This window comes from Pleurodeles waltl, chromosome 1_2, assembly GCF_031143425.1.
Source record: "Pleurodeles waltl isolate 20211129_DDA chromosome 1_2, aPleWal1.hap1.20221129, whole genome shotgun sequence".
Lineage (NCBI taxonomy): Eukaryota > Metazoa > Chordata > Amphibia > Caudata > Salamandridae > Pleurodeles > Pleurodeles waltl.
In genome coordinates this window covers 1,085,575,620-1,085,598,730 of record NC_090437.1, presented here as the reverse complement: position 1 = coordinate 1,085,598,730, position 23,111 = coordinate 1,085,575,620, and the positions used below count along the sequence as shown (strand labels likewise).

At 44.0% G+C, this 23,111-nt stretch overlaps 1 protein-coding gene across 4 annotated transcripts in view; it reads left to right on the top strand.

The window, feature by feature from the left end:
• Positions 1–23,111, top strand: part of RBPJ (recombination signal binding protein for immunoglobulin kappa J region) — a 138,470-nt gene that overhangs the window by 78,451 nt on the left and 36,908 nt on the right. For all 4 annotated transcript variants that reach the window (XM_069202142.1, XM_069202141.1, XM_069202144.1 and 1 more), the window contains 2 exons: positions 11,496–11,651; positions 21,179–21,282. In XM_069202142.1, the coding sequence (XP_069058243.1) occupies positions 11,496–11,651; positions 21,179–21,282 (260 nt within the window). The remainder of the gene's footprint in view (positions 1–11,495; positions 11,652–21,178; positions 21,283–23,111) is intronic.

Genomic DNA, 23,111 nt, shown 5'->3' with positions numbered 1-23,111 from the left:
CCTGCATGATGCAAAGGATGTCCCACGTCGAACTGTTGGATGCAGGTGAGTTGCAGCGATGGATTGATCCAACAAGCCCTGATTCAAGCAATGTTGCGGTTTGCGTCAATATGGTGCTGCCTGGACCCACAAGGGACCTAGGGGCCTCAACTCAGACTGAGGAGGCAAAGGGTGCTCCCAACACTGTAGGGAACCCACAGATGACCAGGCAGCACCCACAGAGGTCCCAGGACATGTGGACAAAGAAGGTGCAAATTGCAGTTGCTGCAGCACTACAAAAGAAGGTCCAACGCCGCAGGAGAACAACTCAGCGAGTGTCGCATGTTAGAGTACTGGGGACCTGGGCCAGGCTGTGCACGAAGGATTCTTGCAAATATTGCACAGAGGCCTCAGGGAGTAGAGATGACGCTGTGCACAGGGGTACTGTCGCAAATGGGGAAGACAAGCTCTTACCTCCTTCAAATTTGGACAGCTGGACCTTAGGACAGTCTGTGTTGAAGGAGTCCACCACCTGTGTTCCAGGGAGCAGGCTTGTCGCCAGGAGAGGAGTCCCAGAGAACCAGTTGTCTTAGAAGGTGCATGCTGGAGCAGGGAAGTCACTCCACAGGAGATTTCTTCGGTCCTTCTGGTGCAGGGTGAAGATAGGGAGTCCCCAGAGTGTGCACACCTTGTAAACTGTTGCAGTTGCTGGCTGGAGCTGAGGTTGCGGAGTCACAGTAGCCTTTCTCGATGCTTTGTTGCAGTTACAGCAGTTCTTGGAGCAGTCTGTGGTTGATCCGATGGTCAGAGGATAAAGCAGGAGTTGCAGAGGATTCCTGGTGGAAACTTGCAAGCTGAAATTGAAGAGGAACCCACAGGAGAGACCATAAATAGCCTTGGGGGGAGATTGGCTACCTAACCAGGTATGCACCTATCAGGAGGGGTCTCTGATGTCACCTGCTGGCACTGGCCACTCGGAGATCTCCAGAGTGTCCCCACACCAAGGAAAACAAGATGGCTAACACCAGGGACACACTGGAGGAGCTCTGGGCACCACCCTGTGGTGGTGATGGACAGGGGAGTGGTCACTCCCCTTACCTTTGTCCAGTTTCGCAACAGAGCAGGGACTGGGGGTCCCTGAACCAGTGTAGACTGGCTTATGCAAGGAGGGCACCATCTGCGCCCTTCAAAGCATTTCAAGAGGCTCTGGGAGGCTACCCCTCTCTAGCCAGTAACACCCATTTCCAAAGGGAGAGGATGTAACGCCCTCCTATCAAAGGAAATGCTTTGTTCTGCCTTCCTGGGACTGAGCTGCTCATACCCCATGAGGGCAGAACCCTAGCTGTGAGGTGGCAGCTGCTGTAGCTGCAGTGCAAGCCTCGGAAAGCTGGTTTGGGAGTACTGGGGGTCCATGGTGGAGCCCCCAGGATGCATTGCTCCCTCCCCCCCCAATACCAGATTTGGAATGGGGGGACAATTCCATAATCTTGGACACCTTACATGGCCATATTCGGAGTTACCATTGTGAATCTACATATAGGTATTGACCTATATGTAGTGCACACGTGTAATGGTATCCCCACACTCACGAAGTCTGGGTAATTGGCCCTGGACAGCGTGGGGGCACCTTTGCTAGTGCAAATGCCCTCATACTTAGCACCTAGCCTTCAGTAAATGAAGATTAGAGGTATAGGTGAAATATAAGTTACTTAAGTGCAGTGAAAATGGATGTGAAATAGTGTGCACTATTTCACACAGGCTGCAGTGGCAACTCTGTGGAAGTGTTTGTCTGAGCTCCTTATGGGTCGGAAAACTAATGCTGCAGTCCATAAGGATCTCCTGGAACCCCAATGCCCTGTATACCTAGGTACCATATAGTAGTGACTTATAAGGGGAGTGCAGTGTGCCAATTGGAATAGGTAAATGAAGTCACTAAACTATAGTGACTAATTTGGAAGCAGAGAGAGCATAAGTACTGGTTAGCAGATCTTCAGTGACCCAGTTAAGCACTACTGACAACACACCCACATTAGGCCACAAACTATGAGCACCGGGGTCCTGGCTAGCATGATCCCAGTGAGACAGTAAAAACACACTCACAAACAGGCTAAAAGTGGGGGTAACCATGCTAGAAAGAAGCTACTTTCTCACACTGAGGTTTGAAAATATTGGCATTTAAATATTCCTCTGCAATGCTTGGAAATTTTAAGCAGCTAAACATCCTTCAACAAGAACATTTTGTTCCATGAAATGGAAATATTTAGCGCCTTGAGACCCTCACGGGTGAGTAGCCGTGCTTTACAAATACTGATTGATTGATTGAAATATTTCTGTATCTACTTCCTCAAAAAGGGGAAGAATCAGATTTCCTATGATGAAGGCATCATTGTTCCATATTTACTTCATGTAGCTCAGTCCAAGCTGTAATCTTTACCAGTTATGGTACATTTTGCAATGATTACTGCCTACAGAAAATCTCTAAACCAAATGTCCTTTTTCAAAATACCAGTGATGAAATCAATTAAACTCAGTTTTCAATCAGACCACCTTCTCCAGTGGAATTTAATAAAATTACTTGTCCCTATCAATAAGGATACGTTACAGCCCCTTTCTTGGAAAACAACCTTTCTGGTAGCCATCACCTCTGCCTGGAGAGCAAACAAATGAGAGGCCTTATCTGCTTCAGAACCCCACACGATTTGTCATGTAAATAGGACACGTCGGTCATTCCTCCCCAAGACTAAATCTGAATTTCAGATTTATTTGAAAATTACACTTTCCGCTTTTTTCCCCCAATCCATCCACTCCAGATGAGGATTCTCCATTCCCTGGACACACCAAGGATTGTTCCTTTTTATATTTAGATAAAACTAAAGGTCTGTTAAAGTGTAATCAGCTATTCACAAATTATGGCCATCTCAGACTAGTCTTATCAACCTCTAAACAACTCATTGCTGGATGAACAGTGGCTTGCATTACTATTTGTTATTAGTTAGCAGGAAACCCCTTTTAGGGCAACCAAAAGCACACTGTTCTAGGGGGGAAAGCAGACCCTACATCATGGCTTAGACTGTTATGCTTGCATTGGCATAATATTGGCACAATATTGCTTGTATTGGAAAATTGTGGCATTTTTACCATTATTCCAGCCTAAAGGTGGAGGCCAGACAGTGGTTGTGATATACTGTTGAACCACGTACTCATTCACCTACTCGTCAGCCATCGGCCCCACCCTCATTATTTAACCATTCACCCACTATTTAGTAATGCATTCACACTCTTATTTACCCTTCAAGCCACTAACGCATTCTCACATTTGGGGACACAGCACACACTTAATAGTGAATGAATTGTAAAATAGCCAAAATGTGTGCAAAAAAAGTTTGCATCCACTAGTATATTCATTCTGATTAGGAGTTGCAGTGTGCTGCTGATGTCCCCTCGTTTCTCTCCCAGTTGCCACCGCACATTTCTAAATAATTTGCAGTCAGGCAGTTGGGGGAAAAAAAAAGTACTCTCACCTCATGTTAAACGAAAACACAAGTCCTAATGCACACTGATGCGAACTGAATGCACGTGGATTAACACCAAGGTCTTCTTTTATGTTTAATTTTTAATATCTGATGCACACTCCTGTCTCCTGCTACTCTCATTAAGGCGACGTGCTGTTGGCTAAAAACAGTTCTCAGTAAATTAGTAATCGTAGTCTTCAAAGCCAAGTAATTCTGCTCTTCAAACGAATGCTCTTTAATTCTCAGAAGATATGTGTAGAGATGGCCAATGATCACACAGGAAAGCGATGACAGTGTAATGATAAGTTTAATAATACAACGCCCCAGCCACCTCACATCACAGTCCTTGTCACCCTCAGATCTCCTCCAACAGTCTCAGCTCTCCTCCTGGAATCCTGGTAGGAGAGCCCATTATGATAAGGGTCAGAGGGGACACCTGGGCCAGGGATGAACCAACACAGGAAATACAAGATACCACACATCCCCCTTTCATTACAGAAACAAGTTAGTTACCGATGATCACAGAGTAGAGAAAAGGGGTGAACAGGGGAAAGAACTAGAACTTAATTAAATCTAAAAGGAACATGTGACGCTTTTTAACCATATGTGTAATACATCAAATAACCACGGCTGTTAACATATAATGAGGAATGAAGGAAAACATACAATAGACACCCTGCACACATCAGAGAATAATCTGAGGTTCTTTTTAGTTACAGACATAGTCCAATAAATATTTCGGTGGTCGAAAGGGTCGTGTTCGTACTCTACAGGGATATCTCCATGAGGTGTCTTCACTTTCACGCAGTGTTGACCAGGATTCCACAATTCCATGTGGTTTGTTTTTGTTTGATCCTCCTCTACAGGCATTGTGGGTTGTAGATCCAATTGAGGAAGGCTTGATTATAGCTATCCTCCCTAGGTTCCATATTCTGCCATCATCAGTTTTAACAGCATTGCGGAACAATTTGACCACTCTCATTGCTCTCGTAAATTTCGAGTCCTTAACGCTTCCTGTGGGAGCCTTGACCTTTACCCAGTCACCTACCGAAACCTTATTGCCTTTTGTGTGATTATCTCTGTCATATTTCTCCTTTCTCCTCTCCTGTTTTCGGATTTCCTGCTGTCTCCATGGCTGTTTCGTGTTTATCATGACCCATCCTTTTCCCCATTTCATCCATGATGGAAGTAGTTGTGAATGGGGCTTTCTCCCTTTAAGTAGTTCAAAAGGTGTTTTCCGAGTGCTTTGGTGTGGAGTCAGGCGATATTCAATAATTCTTTTGGCTATTTCCATGTTCCAGTTGAGGGAATTTACTTTAGCAAGCTGAATGATCTCTTTTAAAGTTTTGTTAAATCATTCAACGGCTCCATTGGTCTCTGGGTGGTATAAAGCTGAACGACAATGTGTTATGCCATTCTCTTTCATGTATGTTTGCATTTCATTTGAGCAGAATTGGACACCATTGTCCGTTTGTATTGATGGTAATCCTTCTCTTGCAAATAGTTCACTTAAAAATGTTATGACACTACTGGAGCTGATGTCGGCTGTGATTTTTATTTCAGGCCACCTAGAGTACAAATCGATTACAACTATGATATATGGTGTGGCCTGTTCACCTTGTAGGGGCCCTATAATGTCCAGTGCCAGTTCATCCCAGGGGTGTTTTGGGAGTTTACGCAACTGCACTGGTGGTTTTCTTGTAATTAGAATTTTGTCACTCTCATTGCAGGGTACACACTCCCTTATGCATCTTTCTATTTGGATATCCATACCAGGCCACCAAAAGTCCATTCGTATTCTCTCTTTGGTTTTGGACACACCAAAATGACCCTCGTGAGCTCTGTTTATAAGTTTCAGTCTTAGATTACTTGGGGGTATCAGTTTTGTACCTCTAAACAAGCAGTCATCATGTTCTGCTAATTCATTCCTCACACACCAAAATGCCTTCAGTTTGTCTTTGATTTGGGTTTTAGACGGCCATTTGCTGTTCAAGTACTGCCTGACCAAATTCAGATCCTCATCTTCTCTGAGGTTTGTTTTCCATTCTGCTTCTGTTATCACCCCTTCAGATATTACGCAGACATTCGAGAGTACAACATCTTCCTCCTCTGAAAGTTGTTTGTCATCCACAACACTATCTGTGCTGGGAGGTAATCTGGATAGGCAGTCTGCTGCTTTGTTTTGTACACCTGGGATGTAGTCAACTGTGAATGTGTACTCCTGCAGATTGATTATCCACTTCCTAATGCGACTTGATATAGCATCTAGACCTTTCTTCTCGAATATCTCCTTTAGCGGTTTGTGATCAGTTCTGACCTTGAATTCACTACCCCAAATGAAATTTTTAAATTTTTGGAGGGCCCAATATACAGCCAATGCCTCTCTTTCTATCACCGAGTAGTTGGCTTCTGCTCCTCTAAATGATCTTGAGGCAAACGCTATGGTGACTTCTCCTTTACTATTAACTTGGGATAGGACAGCTCCCAGACCTTTTGTGCTGGCGTCTGTGGTCACTACCACTTTCCTCCCTGGTATAAAGGCACTGAGGTTGGGTGCATTCCTGAGGCACTGTTTCACATCCTGGAATTCTCTATCACACAAGGAGTCCCACATAAATTCTGTTTTGAATTTCAAAAGTGATCTCATGTGGAATGTTCTTTCAGAGAAGTTAGAAATGAACTTACTGTAAAATTCCACCATCCCAAGAAATGATCGAAGTTCATCTTTGTTTGATGGAGTTGATAAATCTATTATTGATTTCACAAGATCTCCCTTCGGTTCGATCCCTTTGCCTGAAATTTTGTGTCCTAGGTAGGATATCTGGACATGCGAATTGACATTTGTCCGCTCTCACTGTGAGGCCAAATTTCTTAAATCTTTTGAGGACTTGTTCAACCCTAGCTTGATGTTCCATGTTGGTTGCTCCACAAACTAGCACATCATCTTGGTAGTAGAAAACGCCTGCAATACCTTTTAGGATTTCCGTCATAGCTCTTTGGAAGACCGAGGATGCTGAAATTAATCCAAAAGGCATACGTTTGAATTTATATGCACCCACAGGTGTGATAAAAGAGGTTAGGTCTTGGGAATCTGGGTGTAATCTGACTTGGTAATATGCTGAGGCCAGATCTAGGGTTGAAAATACCTTTGCTCCTTTTAGGGCGGTGAACATTTCTGCAATAGTAGGTAGGGGAAATCTGTCTACTACCACTTCCTTGTTTAGTGCACGCAAGTCCACACATAATCTCACTTTATTATCCGCTTTGCGAGCCACTACAATTGGAGCAAGCCACTCCGTTGCTTCAACAGGTTCAATGACATTTTGCTTACAAAGTTTCTCTAACTCATCCCTCACAGCATCTAGGATACTTATTGGTAGTCGTCGGACTTTAGAAACAACTGGGATTGCATTCTGCTTCAGTTTTATTTTGTGAATGTATGTTTTGAGGCATCCCAGTTTCTCAGTGAAAACTTCTGGAAATGTATTTACAAAGTAATTTTCTTGTACTTCTTGAACTTTGATTTGAGGTGATGCATTAGGGTCCAAGATAACTCCTAAGTTTTTTTTAACAGGCCAGCTTAAAATGTTGTCACCTCTTTCTGCTACATAGACTTTAGTTTGTGTTTCTGTTTCTCCATATTGAATAGTTCCCCAAAAGTATCCTCTCATGGCTATTGGCTGACCCCCATACCCGCCAGGTTGTATGTCCATTTCATACAATTTTACTTTGTTTGCAAAATTTCTACAAAACACCTGGTCAGAAATGATTGTTAGACGTGAATATGAATCAAACATTGCTTCAACCTCAGTGTTATCTATTTTTATGATGTCTTTGGGATTACCTTCGCCTGAATTGTTCACTTGCAACACAATTTCATCATAAACCTCAGAAACTTTGACAGTGTTATTTCTTTTATCATTTTTCTTATATCTACAACATGCGACAAAATGACCTTTCTTGCCACAACCTTTACATACTGCCCTCCATGCTGGGCACTCTTTCCAGTAGGCCATGTGACCTGTCATTCCGCATCTGAAACACTGTCCTCTAAACTCTTTATCAGGTGTATTTTGAGTTTCCTTCTTCTTCTCTTTCACCACGTTTACTTCTGCTTTATTCTCAGATGTTGCACTTTTACTCTCAACTCTAAGTTCTTTTACACACAAAAGCATATGTACTACCTGTTTTGATACTAATAATACCTCATTGAGCGGGGGGGTCATCCTTGAGCCATAACTCCTCACGGACCCTCTCAATGTTGCATGTTAATAAGAACTGGTCACAAATGCATTCTTCCAAGGTTGCCCCAAATTTACAGGATGAAGCCAATCTCCTTAGCTCAGACACAAAGTCCTCTATGCTCTCCCCCTCCCTCTGTGAGCGTTTGCCAAAATGATACCTTTCTAGAATTGTACTAATCCTGGGTAGGTAGTGTTTATCTAGCTTCTTCATACATATTGCATATGCATTCAAATTGTTTCCTTCCTCGTCTGACAAACCTGGAAGGTGTTCTAAGATTTCCTGTCCTTCCGCTCCCAAGCAGTGTGCTAGTAGTGCAACTTTTCTCTCGACATTTATATTAGGACCACACACTATAAGGTAGTTATTAAAAACCTTTTTCCACTTATTCCATGTCATTGATGGTTCCCCTGGGGTGTTTAAGAAGAATGGAGGTTGCGTGATGTTTTGCATGGTGGAAGACTACGTGGTTAGATGCTATTCAAGTTATGTGCTTGGTCAAATCCCTGTGTACTAAACTATTTGACACATATATGCACCTACAACCTCATATTTTATCCAATTGTAGCTCTTCACTTGATTTTAAATATATATATTGATTACATTTATTTGCAATTCACATGAATATTCTATTATTAAATTCTGAAGTAATCAATACACACAGCATATGTAATTGTATTGTAATACATAAGGGTGCCTTCAATCTTATTATTTGTAATTTGAGTAATACAACTGTTGTTAACTATGCAAACATTTCTTTCCTTTGTACTCTGAATATTTCTAGTGTGTGGATCACTGTATCTCTTTAGTGCCCACTGTTCTAATATGTTCGATTCAGACACAGAGGTCTGCTGAAACCTCCTATGTTATTTTCTTGCTGCCTGACACCTTTCAAGTTTGTCCACTAGATGGTGCTAATAGCACATAAATTCTATTATGGAAAAAATGGGAGCTGTATCTTGAGAAAAACGACTCGATGTCCCTTATTAAGGTTCAGTTCTATAAAATGTTACACATTTTTGAAATACAGCAGTTGTTTAAGTCATATTGGCTTGAAGATTCCTTGAACTATTTGTTTCTTCCTTGGTTATACATGCAAAGTGCGTGCGCTCTGCCTCAGCTGAGAGGAATTCCCTGAGGTGATATGAACATTCTAAATGAAACGCCCAGAGTGTGCTGCAGATTTATAGCTGTTGGCCTTTGTGGTGAATTCCCCGAGGCACAATTATCAATATAATTTGGACTTAAACCACTTTACACCTTTGATTTTTAGCTGGAGAGTTATTTCCACGATTTAGCTGCTAAATATAGAGACTTCCAGGTAACAAACAGTTGACATTCGTGGCCACTACACCTTTCCTCACAGAGGTGAGCTGGACAGAAATAGTAATGTCCCTTAATTAAATGTGGCAAGACTGCCTTAATGTTCCAGTGCGAGAGTGCTGGCTAAAAGGACAGATGGTCACTTGTCGTTACGCAAGCTTTCACATCCAATGACTTTACCTCTACACTGCAGGGTTACATTTAAATTTCACTATCCCTCGTGAAAAGTAAAAGACACTGCCTCACCGGAATCTGTCTCAGGACCACAGCGCCCAATTAATCCTTCTTCACAGTTCGTATGTGCTGTTCACAACTTGCCGTGTTGGGGCGTGTTCTCTTTTGCATCACAGGATCCCACCTTCGTCGCCAGTGTGGAGATGGCCAATGATCACACAGGAAAGCGATGACAGTGTAATGATAAGTTTAATAATACAACGCCCCAGCCACCTCACATCACAGTCCTTGTCACCCTCAGATCTCCTCCAACAGTCTCAGCTCTCCTCCTGGAATCCTGGTAGGAGAGCCCATTATGATAAGGGTCAGAGGGGACACCTGGGCCAGGGATGAACCAACACAGGAAATACAAGATACCACAATATGTACAGCGAACTTCACTGTCTTGGTCACCCCAAACCTCTGTGTGCAGCTTTCAGTCTGTTCCCTCTCCTTTCTGCGACACCTGCATGGGCACTCTTTCCCAGATAAAAAGCCCTGTCCTCTCTGCAGACTCCTGTCGATTCTGCCTTCAAGAATTACTGTGCTCGTTAAGTGAAATTATGATCAGTAAGTACACAGCAGACAACTTTCTCACCAAATCCACTATTGTAAAAGGTATGTTTGAGTAATTTGTGCTGTCTTGCCTTTGTTAAGCAATCACCACTCATCCATAACCTTTTCTTTGTTCCCTGTTCAACATGTAAATTTCATATTTTCCATGCAGCTACCTCGCTTTTAGCTGAAAATGCTGTAGCTGCTACAACCAAATTAACTCTACTGCTGTCTTGTGGCCAAATCTGAGCATGCTATGTTCCTAAGAATTTAAATCCCTCTTTCTCTTTCTGGTTACTGAAATGCTTAACTACAGAACTTTCCGTGTCACCATTCTAATTGACCGTGCATATATTCCAGAATGCGATTGTTGTCTCAGTGTAAAATGTAATGAACGGTGGTACTTTTTCTGAGCAGTCTGGATTGCGATCTATTCTTTGTAATAAAAATCAATTCCAGCTTGATTTTGAGCCACGTTAATTTAATTCATTTTTGTTAATGTCACTTATTTCTACAAAGGTACGTTGGAATTTTGTTTATTGCAACATAGTAATAGGTTAGCATTAGATAATCAAACTAAAAACCCACGTCCGTGCTGTACAGTTGCGCAGAGTGATACTTTTTATATACAAACCTACTATCATAAAGAAGACATCTGATCATTTCTTAGATTGCTTCATGTCTTGCTGAACTTGAGAAAGACCTACTTATTAACCCCTTCACAGCCCTGATCTTGATGAATGTAGTATTTAAATTTTGTGTGGTGATTCATAACTATAGCACTCTGCTTAGTCCTGCAATATCGTGAGTATGTCACTTGAGTCCTTGAAATATATGGGAAAGACTAACCCATAATCAATTAAAAAGGTACTAATTAAATTTGGTGGCTAGCCTTCAGTGAGAAAGTCTACACTCGCTATTTTGGCGAACTTGTTCAGCTGTTTCTTACTCATTTCCTGACCAGTTCATCAACCAGACTCTGAAAATAATGTAGTTAATCTGTTTTGATAGCAGAGCTAATATCACAGTCATTAGTGACATAGAATGGGTAACAGTTGTACTGTGTAGGGACACTCACTTGCACTGTCCTGAATTTGCAAAGTGGAAGAGTTACATATACTAGGCAATCGTAGAATTAGAGCATGGTAGAGCTCGCTCTTCACAAGGCTCTTATATTCACAGGTAAGTAATGTGTTTTTCTTTTCTAAGTACTTTGATTTCATTTTCTCAACCTTCCTTGCTTTTAGGTTAACATTTTTTGTTTTTTTCATTTTGTGATGTCTTTTGCTAAATGATTTGGCTTACAAATGTTTTTGACCTGCTACGATAATACAATGTAAAGTTGACATTACAAGCCAGGTACTTGGTACTTTATTTTTTTGGAGCTATTAATGATCAGTTTAATTCATTTATCTCCAATAATTATCATTCTCAAGTGGCACACAAGTCGTTCAGTGAATTGGACCGAAGTGATCCTCAGCTTTAATGGATGATGCTGGTATTCATGCGAGTATGAAAAGTGGATTTTTCACAAGCAAACTAGTGGTCTGAAGGATATAAAAAGTGAAATCTTGGAGAAAGCAAAACCCTATAGCAAATAAAATGTTTGTTTAGAATTTCTAGAAAGAATGTGGGTGATACTTTACAATTCTTTTATTTTTCTTTACAAAGGCCACTCCATGTCCAAAAGAACCAAATAAAGAAATGATTAACGATGGAGCTTCCTGGACAATCATTAGTACAGACAAAGCTGAATATACCTTCTACGAGGGGATGGGACCTGTTCATGCACCAGTAACGCCTGTGCCTGTTGTAGAAAGTCTTCAGGTAAGTTTAGTTGATAAAATAATCATATAAATTACAAGCCTTCAGTCTATGGCTGTGGTGGTGGTTGCCCTTTAGTTGGGACCACACTTGTATCAGCTCAGGAGCATTTATGCAGTACTGGACTTTTGATGTATTTTCCCATATTCTCGAGACTATTTTCCACAAAACTAATTATGACAGTCCAGTATTTCATAACATTAAAAGCTATATTTGTAAAGCACTTTATACTTGGAGATCTTTGTGCCCAAAGGCATAATATGAAGATTTTGCACTACTTAATCAGTAACCTGGCATTCTTTCCTGCTTTGAGAGACCGTTATTTCTTCCAAACTCTGAAATACACCTGACTTCTGTATAATACCTTGACAGGTAGCCCTGCATATAAAGAGTTGCAGCAGCCTATCCTTGAATAAATTGCACCATCAGCTACAAATATCCTTTGTGCATCCAAGAGGTCAGACTTTGCAAAGTATGGAACAGTTCTTAGTAGCAATTCTGACTCAATCGATGGAGGTCACAAATGATTCCCGAATTTTTAACCTGTGGATGTTGGTTTAAATAGAATAAGTAAACACATAGGAGAAGGCCTGGATAGGTGGGACATTATTCCTCCAGGAACCCAGTGTAATTTGTGGTTTTAATATAGAAAAACAGTCACAGATGTAGGACGAGTCGCCTTTGGTGCATATTTTGACAAGGGATTCAGACAGGCTGGTGGGGTTAGTACCAGGTCAGCTGCTGCTTTTCTCCTCTTCTGCTGTTGTTGCTCTTTGTTGTCCTTAGTCTTCTTAGGTCATCAGAATCTGCTTCTCTGGTGCTAGGGGCTCCTCTAAATACTGAATTTAGGAGCATTAGGAGTGTGCAGGGTAGTAGCCCATGGGCTCCTGACCCTTGGGGTCATTGTGCCTCCTATATTAAGTGGGCATAACCCTGTCCCAGAATTCCTAAGTATGCCCTAACTATGATGGCTACTTCTGAAAAATTGTCTACCTCGCAGTAGCCATTTTAGAGGTGAAATGACAAATTTGTCTGCCTGTCCGAGGGGGGGGGCGGGTCTTCCTTTCCTGTGAGGGGAGCCAGATTCGCATTTTAAAGGCGACAGTCCTTTGAGGCTTGCCGTCTTATGAAGGGTAATCAGCAGGTCATCCTGTGGGAGAGGGTGCAACACCCTCTTCCCAGACAGGCTTTTGTTCTGGGCCTCCTGAAAGCAGAGGGCTCTCTCCCTAGGGGTCCAGAATGGTCTCTCGGTGGCAGGAACCGGTCAGGGTGCACAGCAGAGGCTTTTAGGGCTTCAGGGGGCACCTCAAAGGTGGCCTCTGGGTGCATGTATTGGCACATCCAACACTGGCATCAAGGTTGGTTCACCAATACAAACTGTTTGATACCAAACATCTCTATCTTCAGTGAAGCCATCATGTAGCTGCAGAACTCATATTGACCATTGTCCAGCACATACATTTATAATGGCTTCCCTGGTCACTTAATATGTCTGAGAATCGACAAAGACTTAGCAGGGGCATGTCTGCTTGCGCAGATATGCCCCCACATGTAATATAATGCACCCTGCCTTAGGGCTGTAAGGCCTGCTAGAGGGATGACTCACAGATATTGCATGCAGTGTTGGGGGACATGGCGCACAGGCTGTGTGCCATGTTGTGTTTTCACTGTTGTCTGCACCAAGACAGCAGCCTGCAATGGCAGCCTGTCATGTGCTTTGTGAGGGCTTCCTTGGGGTGGCACAATTTGTGCTGCAGCCCTTACAGACCCTCTTTAATACCACAGGCCCTAGATACCAGGGGTACCATTTACTAGAGGGTATAGAGGGTGCTAAAGGATTTACCAGTTGGAAAAACAACTGCAGTTTTGGGAAAGGGCCCTGGCACTGATTAGCAGGAGCCCAGCGCACTTTTTGTTGAAATCGCATCATGTACCAGGCAATAAGTGGGGAATAGCCATGTCAAAAAGAGGCACTTTCCTATGGTAAGGAAGACTTGAAACTTAATTGGGTCACCCCAAAATCTTTCTGGCCTTGCCATTGGACCTAGAGTAAGAGCGGGTGCAGAGGCTACCAGTGCAAAAGATCTTCCAGAAAATCATACAGTTCTTGGGTCTGTTTCCAATTTCCTTTCTCTCTGTTTTTTAAAAAGGGAAGCTGAAGGAATATGTGCTTGGTTCTGGAAGCATGTCTGCCAAAGCTGCCTTTTCTGAATGAACAGCTGCTGAATTATGTTGTGTACGTATTGTAAATCATGCAGAGTGGCCATTCTGAAAGTGTAACAATGCAACATGAATATTTAATTGGGGGCCGTGGCAATACCCAGCGAAGCAGCTCTTTTGAGGAAAGGCAAGAGGAAGAGGTCAGCCCCCAACGGCACTGGAACATCAAGGGACTCATGCAACTAGAATGCCCTACACATAACACCATAGGGCAGCAGAATAAAAGAATTTCTCCAAGAGTGGAGGAAAATAACATTAGACAAGTGGATCTTAAACATAATCAATCACAGATTTTGCATATAGTTAAACACAAACACCCCCAAAATGGAAGGCTTTCAGGGGAGAGGAATTGATAAAACCTAGAAAGGAGGTCAGAGAATTGTTACCAAAGAAAGCCATAGAACATGTATGTAAGGAAATGCCTCCTTGGCATGGTTGCCCCCTGACTTTTTGCCTTTGCTGATGCTATGTTTACAATTGAAAGTGTGCTGAGGCCTGCTAACCAGGCCCCAGCACCAGTGTTCTTTCCCTAACCTGTACTTTTGTATCCACAATTGGCAGACCCTGGCATCCAGATAAGTCCCTTGTAACTGGTACTTCTAGTACCAAGGGCCCTGATGCCAAGGAAGGTCTCTAAGGGCTGCAGCATGTCTTATGCCACCCTGGAGACCTCTCACTCAGCACAGACACACTGCTTGCCAGCTTGTGTGTGCTAGTGAGGACAAAACGAGTAAGTCGACATGGCACTCCCCTCAGGGTGCCATGCCAGCCTCTCACTGCCTATGCAGTATAGGTAAGACACCCCTCTAGCAGGCCTTACAGCCCTAAGGCAGGGTGCACTATACCATAGGTGAGGGTACCAGTGCATGAGCATGGTACCCCTACAGTGTCTAAACAAAACCTTAGACATTGTAAGTGCAGGGTAGCCATAAGAGTATATGGTCTGGGAGTCTGTCAAACACGAACTCCACAGCACCATAATGGCTACACTGAAAACTGGGAAGTTTGGTATCAAACTTCTCAGCACAATAAATGCACACTGATTCCAGTGTACACTTTATTGTAAAATACACCACAGAGGGCACCTTAGAGGTGCCCCCTGAAACTTAACCGACTATCTGTGTAGGCTGACTAGTTTTAGCAGCCTGCCACAAACCGAGACATGTTGCTGGCCCCATGGGGAGAGTGCCTTTGTCACTCTGAGGCCAGTAACAAAGCCTGCACTGGGTGGAGATGCTAACACCTCTCCCAGGCAGGAATTGTCACACCTGGCGGTGAGCCTCAAAGGCTCACCTCCTTTGTGCCAACCCAGCAGGACACTCCAGCTAGTGGAGTTGCCCGCCCCCTCCGGCCAGGCCCCACTTTTGGCGGCAAGGCCGGAGAAAATAATGAGAATAACAAGGAGGAGTCACTGGCCAGTCAGGACAGCCCCTAAGGTGTCCTGAGCTGAGGTGACTCTAACTTTTAGAAATCCTCCATCTTGCAGATGGAGGATTCCCCCAATAGGGTTAGGATTGTGACCCCCTCCCCTTGGGAGGAGGCACAAAGAGGGTGTACCCACCCTCAGGGTTAGTAGCCATTGGCTACTAACCCCCCAGACCTAAACACGCCCTTAAATTTAGTATTTAAGGGCTACCCTGAACCCTAGAAAATTAGATTCCTGCAACTACAAGAAGAAGGACTGCCCAGCTGAAAACCCCTGCAGCGGAAGACCAGAAGACGACAACTGCCTTGGCTCCAGAAACTCACCGGCCTGTCTCCTGCCTTCCAAAGATCCTGCTCCAGCGACGCCTTCCAAAGGGACCAGCGACCTCGACATCCTCTGAGGACTGCCCCTGCTTCGAAAAGACAAGAAACTCCCGAGGACAGCGGACCTGCTCCAAGAAAAGCTGCAACTTTGTTTCCAGCAGCTTTAAAGAACCCTGCAAGCTCCCCGCAAGAAGCGTGAGACTTGCAACCCTGCACCCGGCGACCCCGACTCGGCTGGTGGCGATCCAACACCTCAGGAGGGACCCCAGGACTACTCTGATACTGTGAGTACCAAAACCTGTCCCCCCTGAGCCCCCACAGCGCCGCCTGCAGAGGGAATCCCGAGGCTTCCCCTGACCGCGACTCTTTGAACCTAAAGTCCCGACGCCTGGGAGAGACCCTGCACCCGCAGCCCCCAGGACCTGAAGGACCGGACTTTCACTGGAGGAGTGACCCCCAGGAGTCCCTCTCCCTCGCCCAAGTGGAGGTTTCCCCGAGGACTCCCCCCCTTGCCTGCCTGCAGCGCTGAAGAGATCCCGAGATCTCTCATAGACTAACATTGAAAACCCGACGCTTGTTTCTACACTGCACCCGGCCGCCCCCGCGCTGCTGAGGGTGAAATCTCGGTGTGGACTTGTGTCCCCCCCCCGGTGCCCTACAAAACCCCCCTGGTCTGCCCTCCGAAGACGCGGGTACTTACCTGCAAGCAGACCGGAACCGGGGCACCCCCTTCTCTCCATTCTAGCCTATGTGTTTTGGGCACCACTTTGAACTCTGCACCTGACCGGCCCTGAGCTGCTGGTGTGGTGACTTTGGGGTTGCTCTGAACCCCCAACGGTGGGCTACCTTGGACCAAGAACTGAACCCTGTAAGTGTCCTACTTACCTGGTAAAACTAACAAAAACTTACCTCCCCCAGGAACTGTGAAAATTGCACTAAGTGTCCACTTTTAAAACAGCTATTTGTCAATAACTTGTAAAGTATACATGCAATTTTTATGATTTGAAGTTCCTAAAGTACTTACCTGCAATACCTTTCGAATGAGATATTACATGTAGAATTTGAACCTGTGGTTCTTAAAATAAACTAAGAAAAGATATTTTTCTATATAAAAACCTATTGGCTGGATTTGTCTCTGAGAGTGTGTACCTCATTTATTGTCTATGTGTATGTACAACAAATGCTTAACACTACTCCTTGGATAAGCCTACTGCTCGACCACACTACCACAAAATAGAGCATTAGTATTATCTATTTTTACCACTATTTTACCTCTAAGGGGAACCCTTGGACTCTGTGCATACTATTCCTTACTTTGAAATAGTGCATACAGAGCCAACTTCCTACAATGTACTAAAACATGAAGAAAACAAGGGGAACTACTCACCATATTTTCGGGTCCTAAAACAAGATCTAACCTTACGACCATGTAGGAAGTTGGCTCTGTATATACTATTTCAAAGTAAGAGATAGTGTGCACAGAGTCCAAGGGTTCCTCTTACAGATAAGATAGTGGCAAAAAGAGATAATTCTAATGCTTTATTTTGTGGTAGTGTGGTCGAGCAGTAGACTTATCAGAGGGTAGTGTTAAGCATTTGTTGTACACACACAGGCAATAAATGAGGCACACACACTCAAAGACAATTCCAGGCCAATAGGTTTTTGTATAGAAAAATATATTTTCTAAGTTTATTTTAAGAACCACAGGTTCAAGATTTACAAGTAATACTTCAAATGAAAGGTACTTCACTTAGGTAACTTAGGAACTTTGAATCCGCAAAATAGCATGTACAGTTTTCACAAAAATGGCAATAAGCTATTTTAAAACTAGTCAGTGCAATTTTCAACAGTTCCTGGGGGAGGTAAGTGTTTGTTAGTTTTGCAGGTAAGTAAACCAACTACAGGGTTCAAAGTTGGGTCCAAGGTAGCCCACCGTTGGGGGTTCAGGGCAACCCCAAAGTTACCACACCAGCAGCTCAGGGCTGGTCAGGTGCAGAGGTCAAAGTGGTGCCCAAAACGCATAGGCTTCAATGGCTAAGGGGGTGCCCCGGTTCCAGTCTGCCAGCAGGTAGGTACCTGCGTCTTCGGAGGGCAGACCAGGGAGGTTTTGTAGGGCACCGGGGGGGACAGCAGCAGGCACAGAAAGTACACCCTCAGCGGCACAGGGGCGGCCGGGTGCAGAGTGCAAACAGGTGTTGGTTTTGTATTGAAAGCAATGGGGAGACCCAGGGGTCTCTTCAACGATGCAGGCAGGCACGGGGGGGGGGCTCCTCGGGGTAGCCACCACCTGGGCTAGGCAGAGGGTCACCTGGGGATCGCTCCTGCGCTGGAGTTTGGGTCCTTCAGGTCCTGGGGACTGCGGGAGCAGAAAAAAGCACACAAAATCACTGAAATGTCTTCTTTATTTAAAAAACAAAATAATATTTCAATTGAACCTTTGCAGTATATCCCAGATATTCACTGCATACCTCTCTTTGCTCAATTTGTAGTTGTCTTGACCCATGAATCGGATTTTGGGGGGGTGGGGGGGGCAGACTTCTAAGGGTTGTGCCCCTAAAACTTACTACTCCAGTGCGTGATGCTCTAACGTCTTAGGTACAAGTCTTGAAGGGTGCCACTGGAAAGTGCACATTTCTGCATTATCTGTTACTGCAAAGTGCTTTGCTAAACAAATCTGTGTTGTCCTTTCGTTAACCGTCGGCAAACCTAACGAAATGGCTGTATGGTTCTGGCGGGCTATAGACCCCCTTGACAATGAGAGTTGTTGACCAATACATTTAGAGTATCAAATAAAACTAAGTGATGTCTTACACAAATGCAGTTTGGGTTATTCAGTTTATTACAGATCTTGCTCATGTGTAGAGTACAATAGGACTGAGACTGGTTTGGACACCATAGGAGCATCATCACCCATGTGAAGGACAAAGAACAGGATCATCATAGCCATATCCATCGCCCCCCTACCTCCCTCTTTATAGCATATGAACACTAACCCACCAGAAAACCTCTGTTCGCTGCAGGAGCGCTACCATAGGGGTCAGAGCCTGCCCCGGTCGAGTGCAGCTGCTGAATCCAGGTAAGGCTTGCTCACCTGGCATGGAATGGAGCCACTCACTGTGAGCGCTTGCGGACGGAGCACACTCCAGAACTCCAAATGCCTCACTTCTGCTGGAGTGGCCCCAGAGAAATTTGTCATTAATTCAGGCACGTGAGTGCTGGAACACTATTGACTTTAAAACAAGGATGTATGTTGGCGCCACTGTTACTTTCCCTGTATCTTTCGGATTTACCAGCACATTTAACTCCATGTAAGGGTTTTGCTCCCAAACTAGGAGGTAGATCGCAAAGCTGTCTACTTTATGCAGACGACATAATTATTTTAGATCGTACCCCAGCGGGTATTAATAACCGACTAAAAGCCCTCGAACAATACACTGAAGTGCACTTTTTAAAAATAAATTGCTCAAAAAGCAAAATCTTGTGCTTTCACAGGGAAAAAAAATTAAAGTACAGCAATTTTAAATGGACCTTGGGAGCACAACAGCTTGAAAGAATAACCTCTTACGCATTCCTGGGTAAAATTGTCTGTAGGAACCTCAAAGAAAGAGAGCACATAGAGCATAATCAATGAAATGCCCAATCTCAAGCCGATGGTTTGAATACCCTCTATAGCGCAACGGGCAGGAGGCCTTTTAAACATCTCTTAGAGGTATATCGGGTAAAGATACCTATTTTGTTACTGTATAGTATTGAGCATATTGCAGTTTCTAAGTGGATCTTTCTCGATAAACTCGAGGGACGTGTTCTAAGAAATATCTTAACCGTAAACTCTGCCTTCCCCGTACTGTTACTAAGACTTGAGTTGGGCCTGCGCAGCTCTTTTATACAAGGCCTGGCCGCGATAATCCGTTGGTTGTTTAATTTGATGATGTGCTGTGGTGACTCTCTGTGGTCACTGCTAAAAAAAAAAAAAAAAAATACTTGCCGGTAAGAAAGTAAAATATATCATCTGCAGGAACTTTTTATATGCCATGGCTCTTTTACAATTAGATCCCTCTGCAAATGTTACCCTCTCTCCAGCACAGCTTAAATCTGCATTTAGGAAAGCAACTTGGGCAGTGAACTTCCGCCAGGATAGTCAGGCCTGTACACATAGACAGAGTTTTCATATAATATTTGATTCTTTAAGGCCAAGGATCACACAGCCCTACCTCATCTGGAACTTGCCTCATGTGGTGAGAAGATTCTGGCTCCTGCTGCGACAGGGGCAGCTCCCCCTGAATACATTACAAACAAAATGGTTTGGCTCTTCTGCCATTTGTAATCTGTGCCATAATGGCATCCTAGATTTGAAGCATGTTGTTTTAATCTGTCTGACCTTATTGCCTTATCATCGTAGTTACGCCCCATTTGCCTATCTCTTTTACTTAGATCTGCTTCTAATCTACTTCAAGCCTTATTTATTCCGCCTAATGAAATGTTTTGTGCTAGAGTTTTTAACTATTTTAAGTGTTTTTTAACTTTGTATTAACTTAATCATTTTGTTCATCAGTTTAATTAAATCGCTATTGTTATATTTCTTTCCATTGTATATTTATGTTTTACTGTATATGGCTCTCCATCGGAGTTCCGTAACATAATAAACTTAAACTTTAAATCAGTTGTAGTGGATTCTTGAGACTCAAGCTATTAGTGGGGCATATGCTGGATGGTACTACTAGCAGATGGGGATTAACCATGATCATGAACGTGAGGAGCGAGTGGGACAATTAACCACCAGAGAGACACTACAGCCCTGAACTCAGGGCAGGACATTACTGTAGTTTGTTGTTCTTCCTTTGTGTGGTATCCAGTAGAAATAAAATACTTCGATTTTCTTATAAAAGTGAGTATTAGGCTGGAGGAACATTTATTGCTGCAACTGCACACATTTTGAGTTGCAACCTGTGTTAACTAATCTGTATCGAACTACTCCCTACCTCTAAGACATCCTTGAACTACTTGAATCCCTGAGAGCCAAGTGCAGAAGGGGTACATGCCCAGCTGCTCAGAATCCATAGTAGGTTGGGCCCCGATACATCATGAGTAAAAGGCCTTAACCCCCATGGTAGGGCTCAGTAGCCCCTGCTTGCCCCGTGGCCCTCTGAATGAGGTTCTGACAGTGCCCAAAGCAAACATGTTGGAGAACTCCAACATTTAATATAAACTACTGGACATTAAATGGCAGGAGAGGGTGCACCATGTGATTGACAAGAGTACAAGCTTGAAACAGATTGTTATATGTAAGTAATGATTTAACACTTCATCACATCATACTTCTAACTGATTTGAAATCTTCACTGAGCCCCTTACCTATTTGTTAAATAGAGGAAAAACCAAATGCACCAGTAAACCCCCTGAGTTTGACATTCATGCATTCTTTACTTCTCGGGACCAAATTTTTAAAATAACCAGGAAAGGCATGAAATTATTTGTTTTTATAATTTTCCAGTTTGTTACTAGATAAATCTGTGATTTATTCTACTGGGTATATCTTTAGTTAACTTTGCTTTGTTTTCCAGTTAAATGGTGGTGGAGATGTAGCAATGTTGGAGCTCACAGGACAGAATTTCACTCCAAATTTGCGTGTTTGGTTTGGGGATGTGGAAGCAGAAACGATGTACAGGTATAATGCTATTTCCAGTTTATGTTTTACAAATGTATCACTCCCTTAACATTTCACCTGTGGCACATTATCCTACTAGCACAAAAGGTTTTAAAAATGAGAACACAAGAGCTAGTATCACTAGGAATTGCTCAACATTCACATTGATAAACTGCGGCTAAAATGCTGCAGTCTTTTATAAATAAAAAGTAGTATTCATATTATCAGCTTATGATTAAAACAACAGTAGCATTGGCTATAAAAAGGGAAATGCAATATCAGCCTTGTGAAAAGTTTACATGTTTATGGCCCTAACTGCGAAGTCTCTGTAGTTTTAAAGTTACTAATAAATCATAGTTGATGAATACCGAAAAAGAGTAAAATTAAACAAAAGTGTACTGTAAGGAAATGCCTCCTTGGCATGGTTGCCCCCTGACTTTTTGCCTTTGCTGATGCTATGTTTACAATTGAAAGTGTGCTGAGGCCTGCTAACCAGGCCCCAGCACCAGTGTTCTTTCCCTAACCTGTACTTTTGTATCCACAATTGGCAGACCCTGGCATCCAGATAAGTCCCTTGTAACTGGTACTTCTAGTACCAAGGGCCCTGATGCCAAGGAAGGTCTCTAAGGGCTGCAGCATGTCTTATGCCACCCTGGAGACCTCTCACTCAGCACAGACACACTGCTTGCCAGCTTGTGTGTGCTAGTGAGAACAAAACGAGTAAGTCGACATGGCACTCCCCTCAGGGTGCCATGCCAGCCTCTCACTGCCTATGCAAGTATAGGTCAGTCACCCCTCTAGCAGGCCTTACAGCCCTAAGGCAGGGTGCACTATACCATAGGTGAGGGTACCAGTGCATGAGCATGGTACCCCTACAGTGTCTAAACAAAACCTTAGACATTGTAAGTGCAGGGTAGCCATAAGAGTATATGGTCTGGGAGTTTGTCAAACACGAACTCCACAGCACCATAATGGCTACACTGAAAACTGGGAAGTTTGGTATCAAACTTCTCAGCACAATAAATGCACACTGATGCCAGTGTACATTTTATTGTAAAATACACCCCAGAGGGCACCTTAGAGGTGCCCCCTGAAACTTAACCGACTGTCTGTGTAGGCTGACTAGTTCCAGCAGCCTGCCACACCAGAGACATGTTGCTGGCCCCATGGGGAGAGTGCCTTTGTCACTCTGAGGCCAGTAACAAAGCCTGCGCTGGGTGGAGATGCTAACACCTCCCCCAGGCAGGAGCTGTGACACCTGGCGGTGAGCCTCAAAGGCTCACCCCTTTGTCACAGCCCAGCAGGGCACTCCAGCTTAGTGGAGTTGCCCGCCCCCTCCGGCCACGGCCCCCACTTTTGGCGGCAAGGCTGGAGGGAACAAAGAAAGCAACAAGGAGGAGTCACTGGCCAGTCAGGACAGCCCCTAAGGTGTCCTGAGCTGAGGTGACTCTGACTTTTAGAAATCCTCCATCTTGCAGATGGAGGATTCCCCCAATAGGGTTAGGATTGTGACCCCCTCCCCTTGGGAGGAGGCACAAAGAGGGTGTACCCACCCTCAGGGCTAGTAGCCATTGGCTACTAACCCCCCAGACCTAAACACGCCCTTAAATTTAGTATTTAAGGGCTACCCTGAACCCTAGAAAATTAGATTCCTGCAACTACAAGAAGAAGGACTGCCTAGCTGAAAAACCCCTGCAGAGGAAGACCAGAAGACGACAACTGCCTTGGCTCCAGAAACTCACCGGCCTGTCTCCTGCCTTCCAAAGATCCTGCTCCAGCGACGCCTTCCAAAGGGACCAGCGACCTCGACATCCTCTGAGGACTGCCCCTGCTTCGAAAAGACAAGAAAC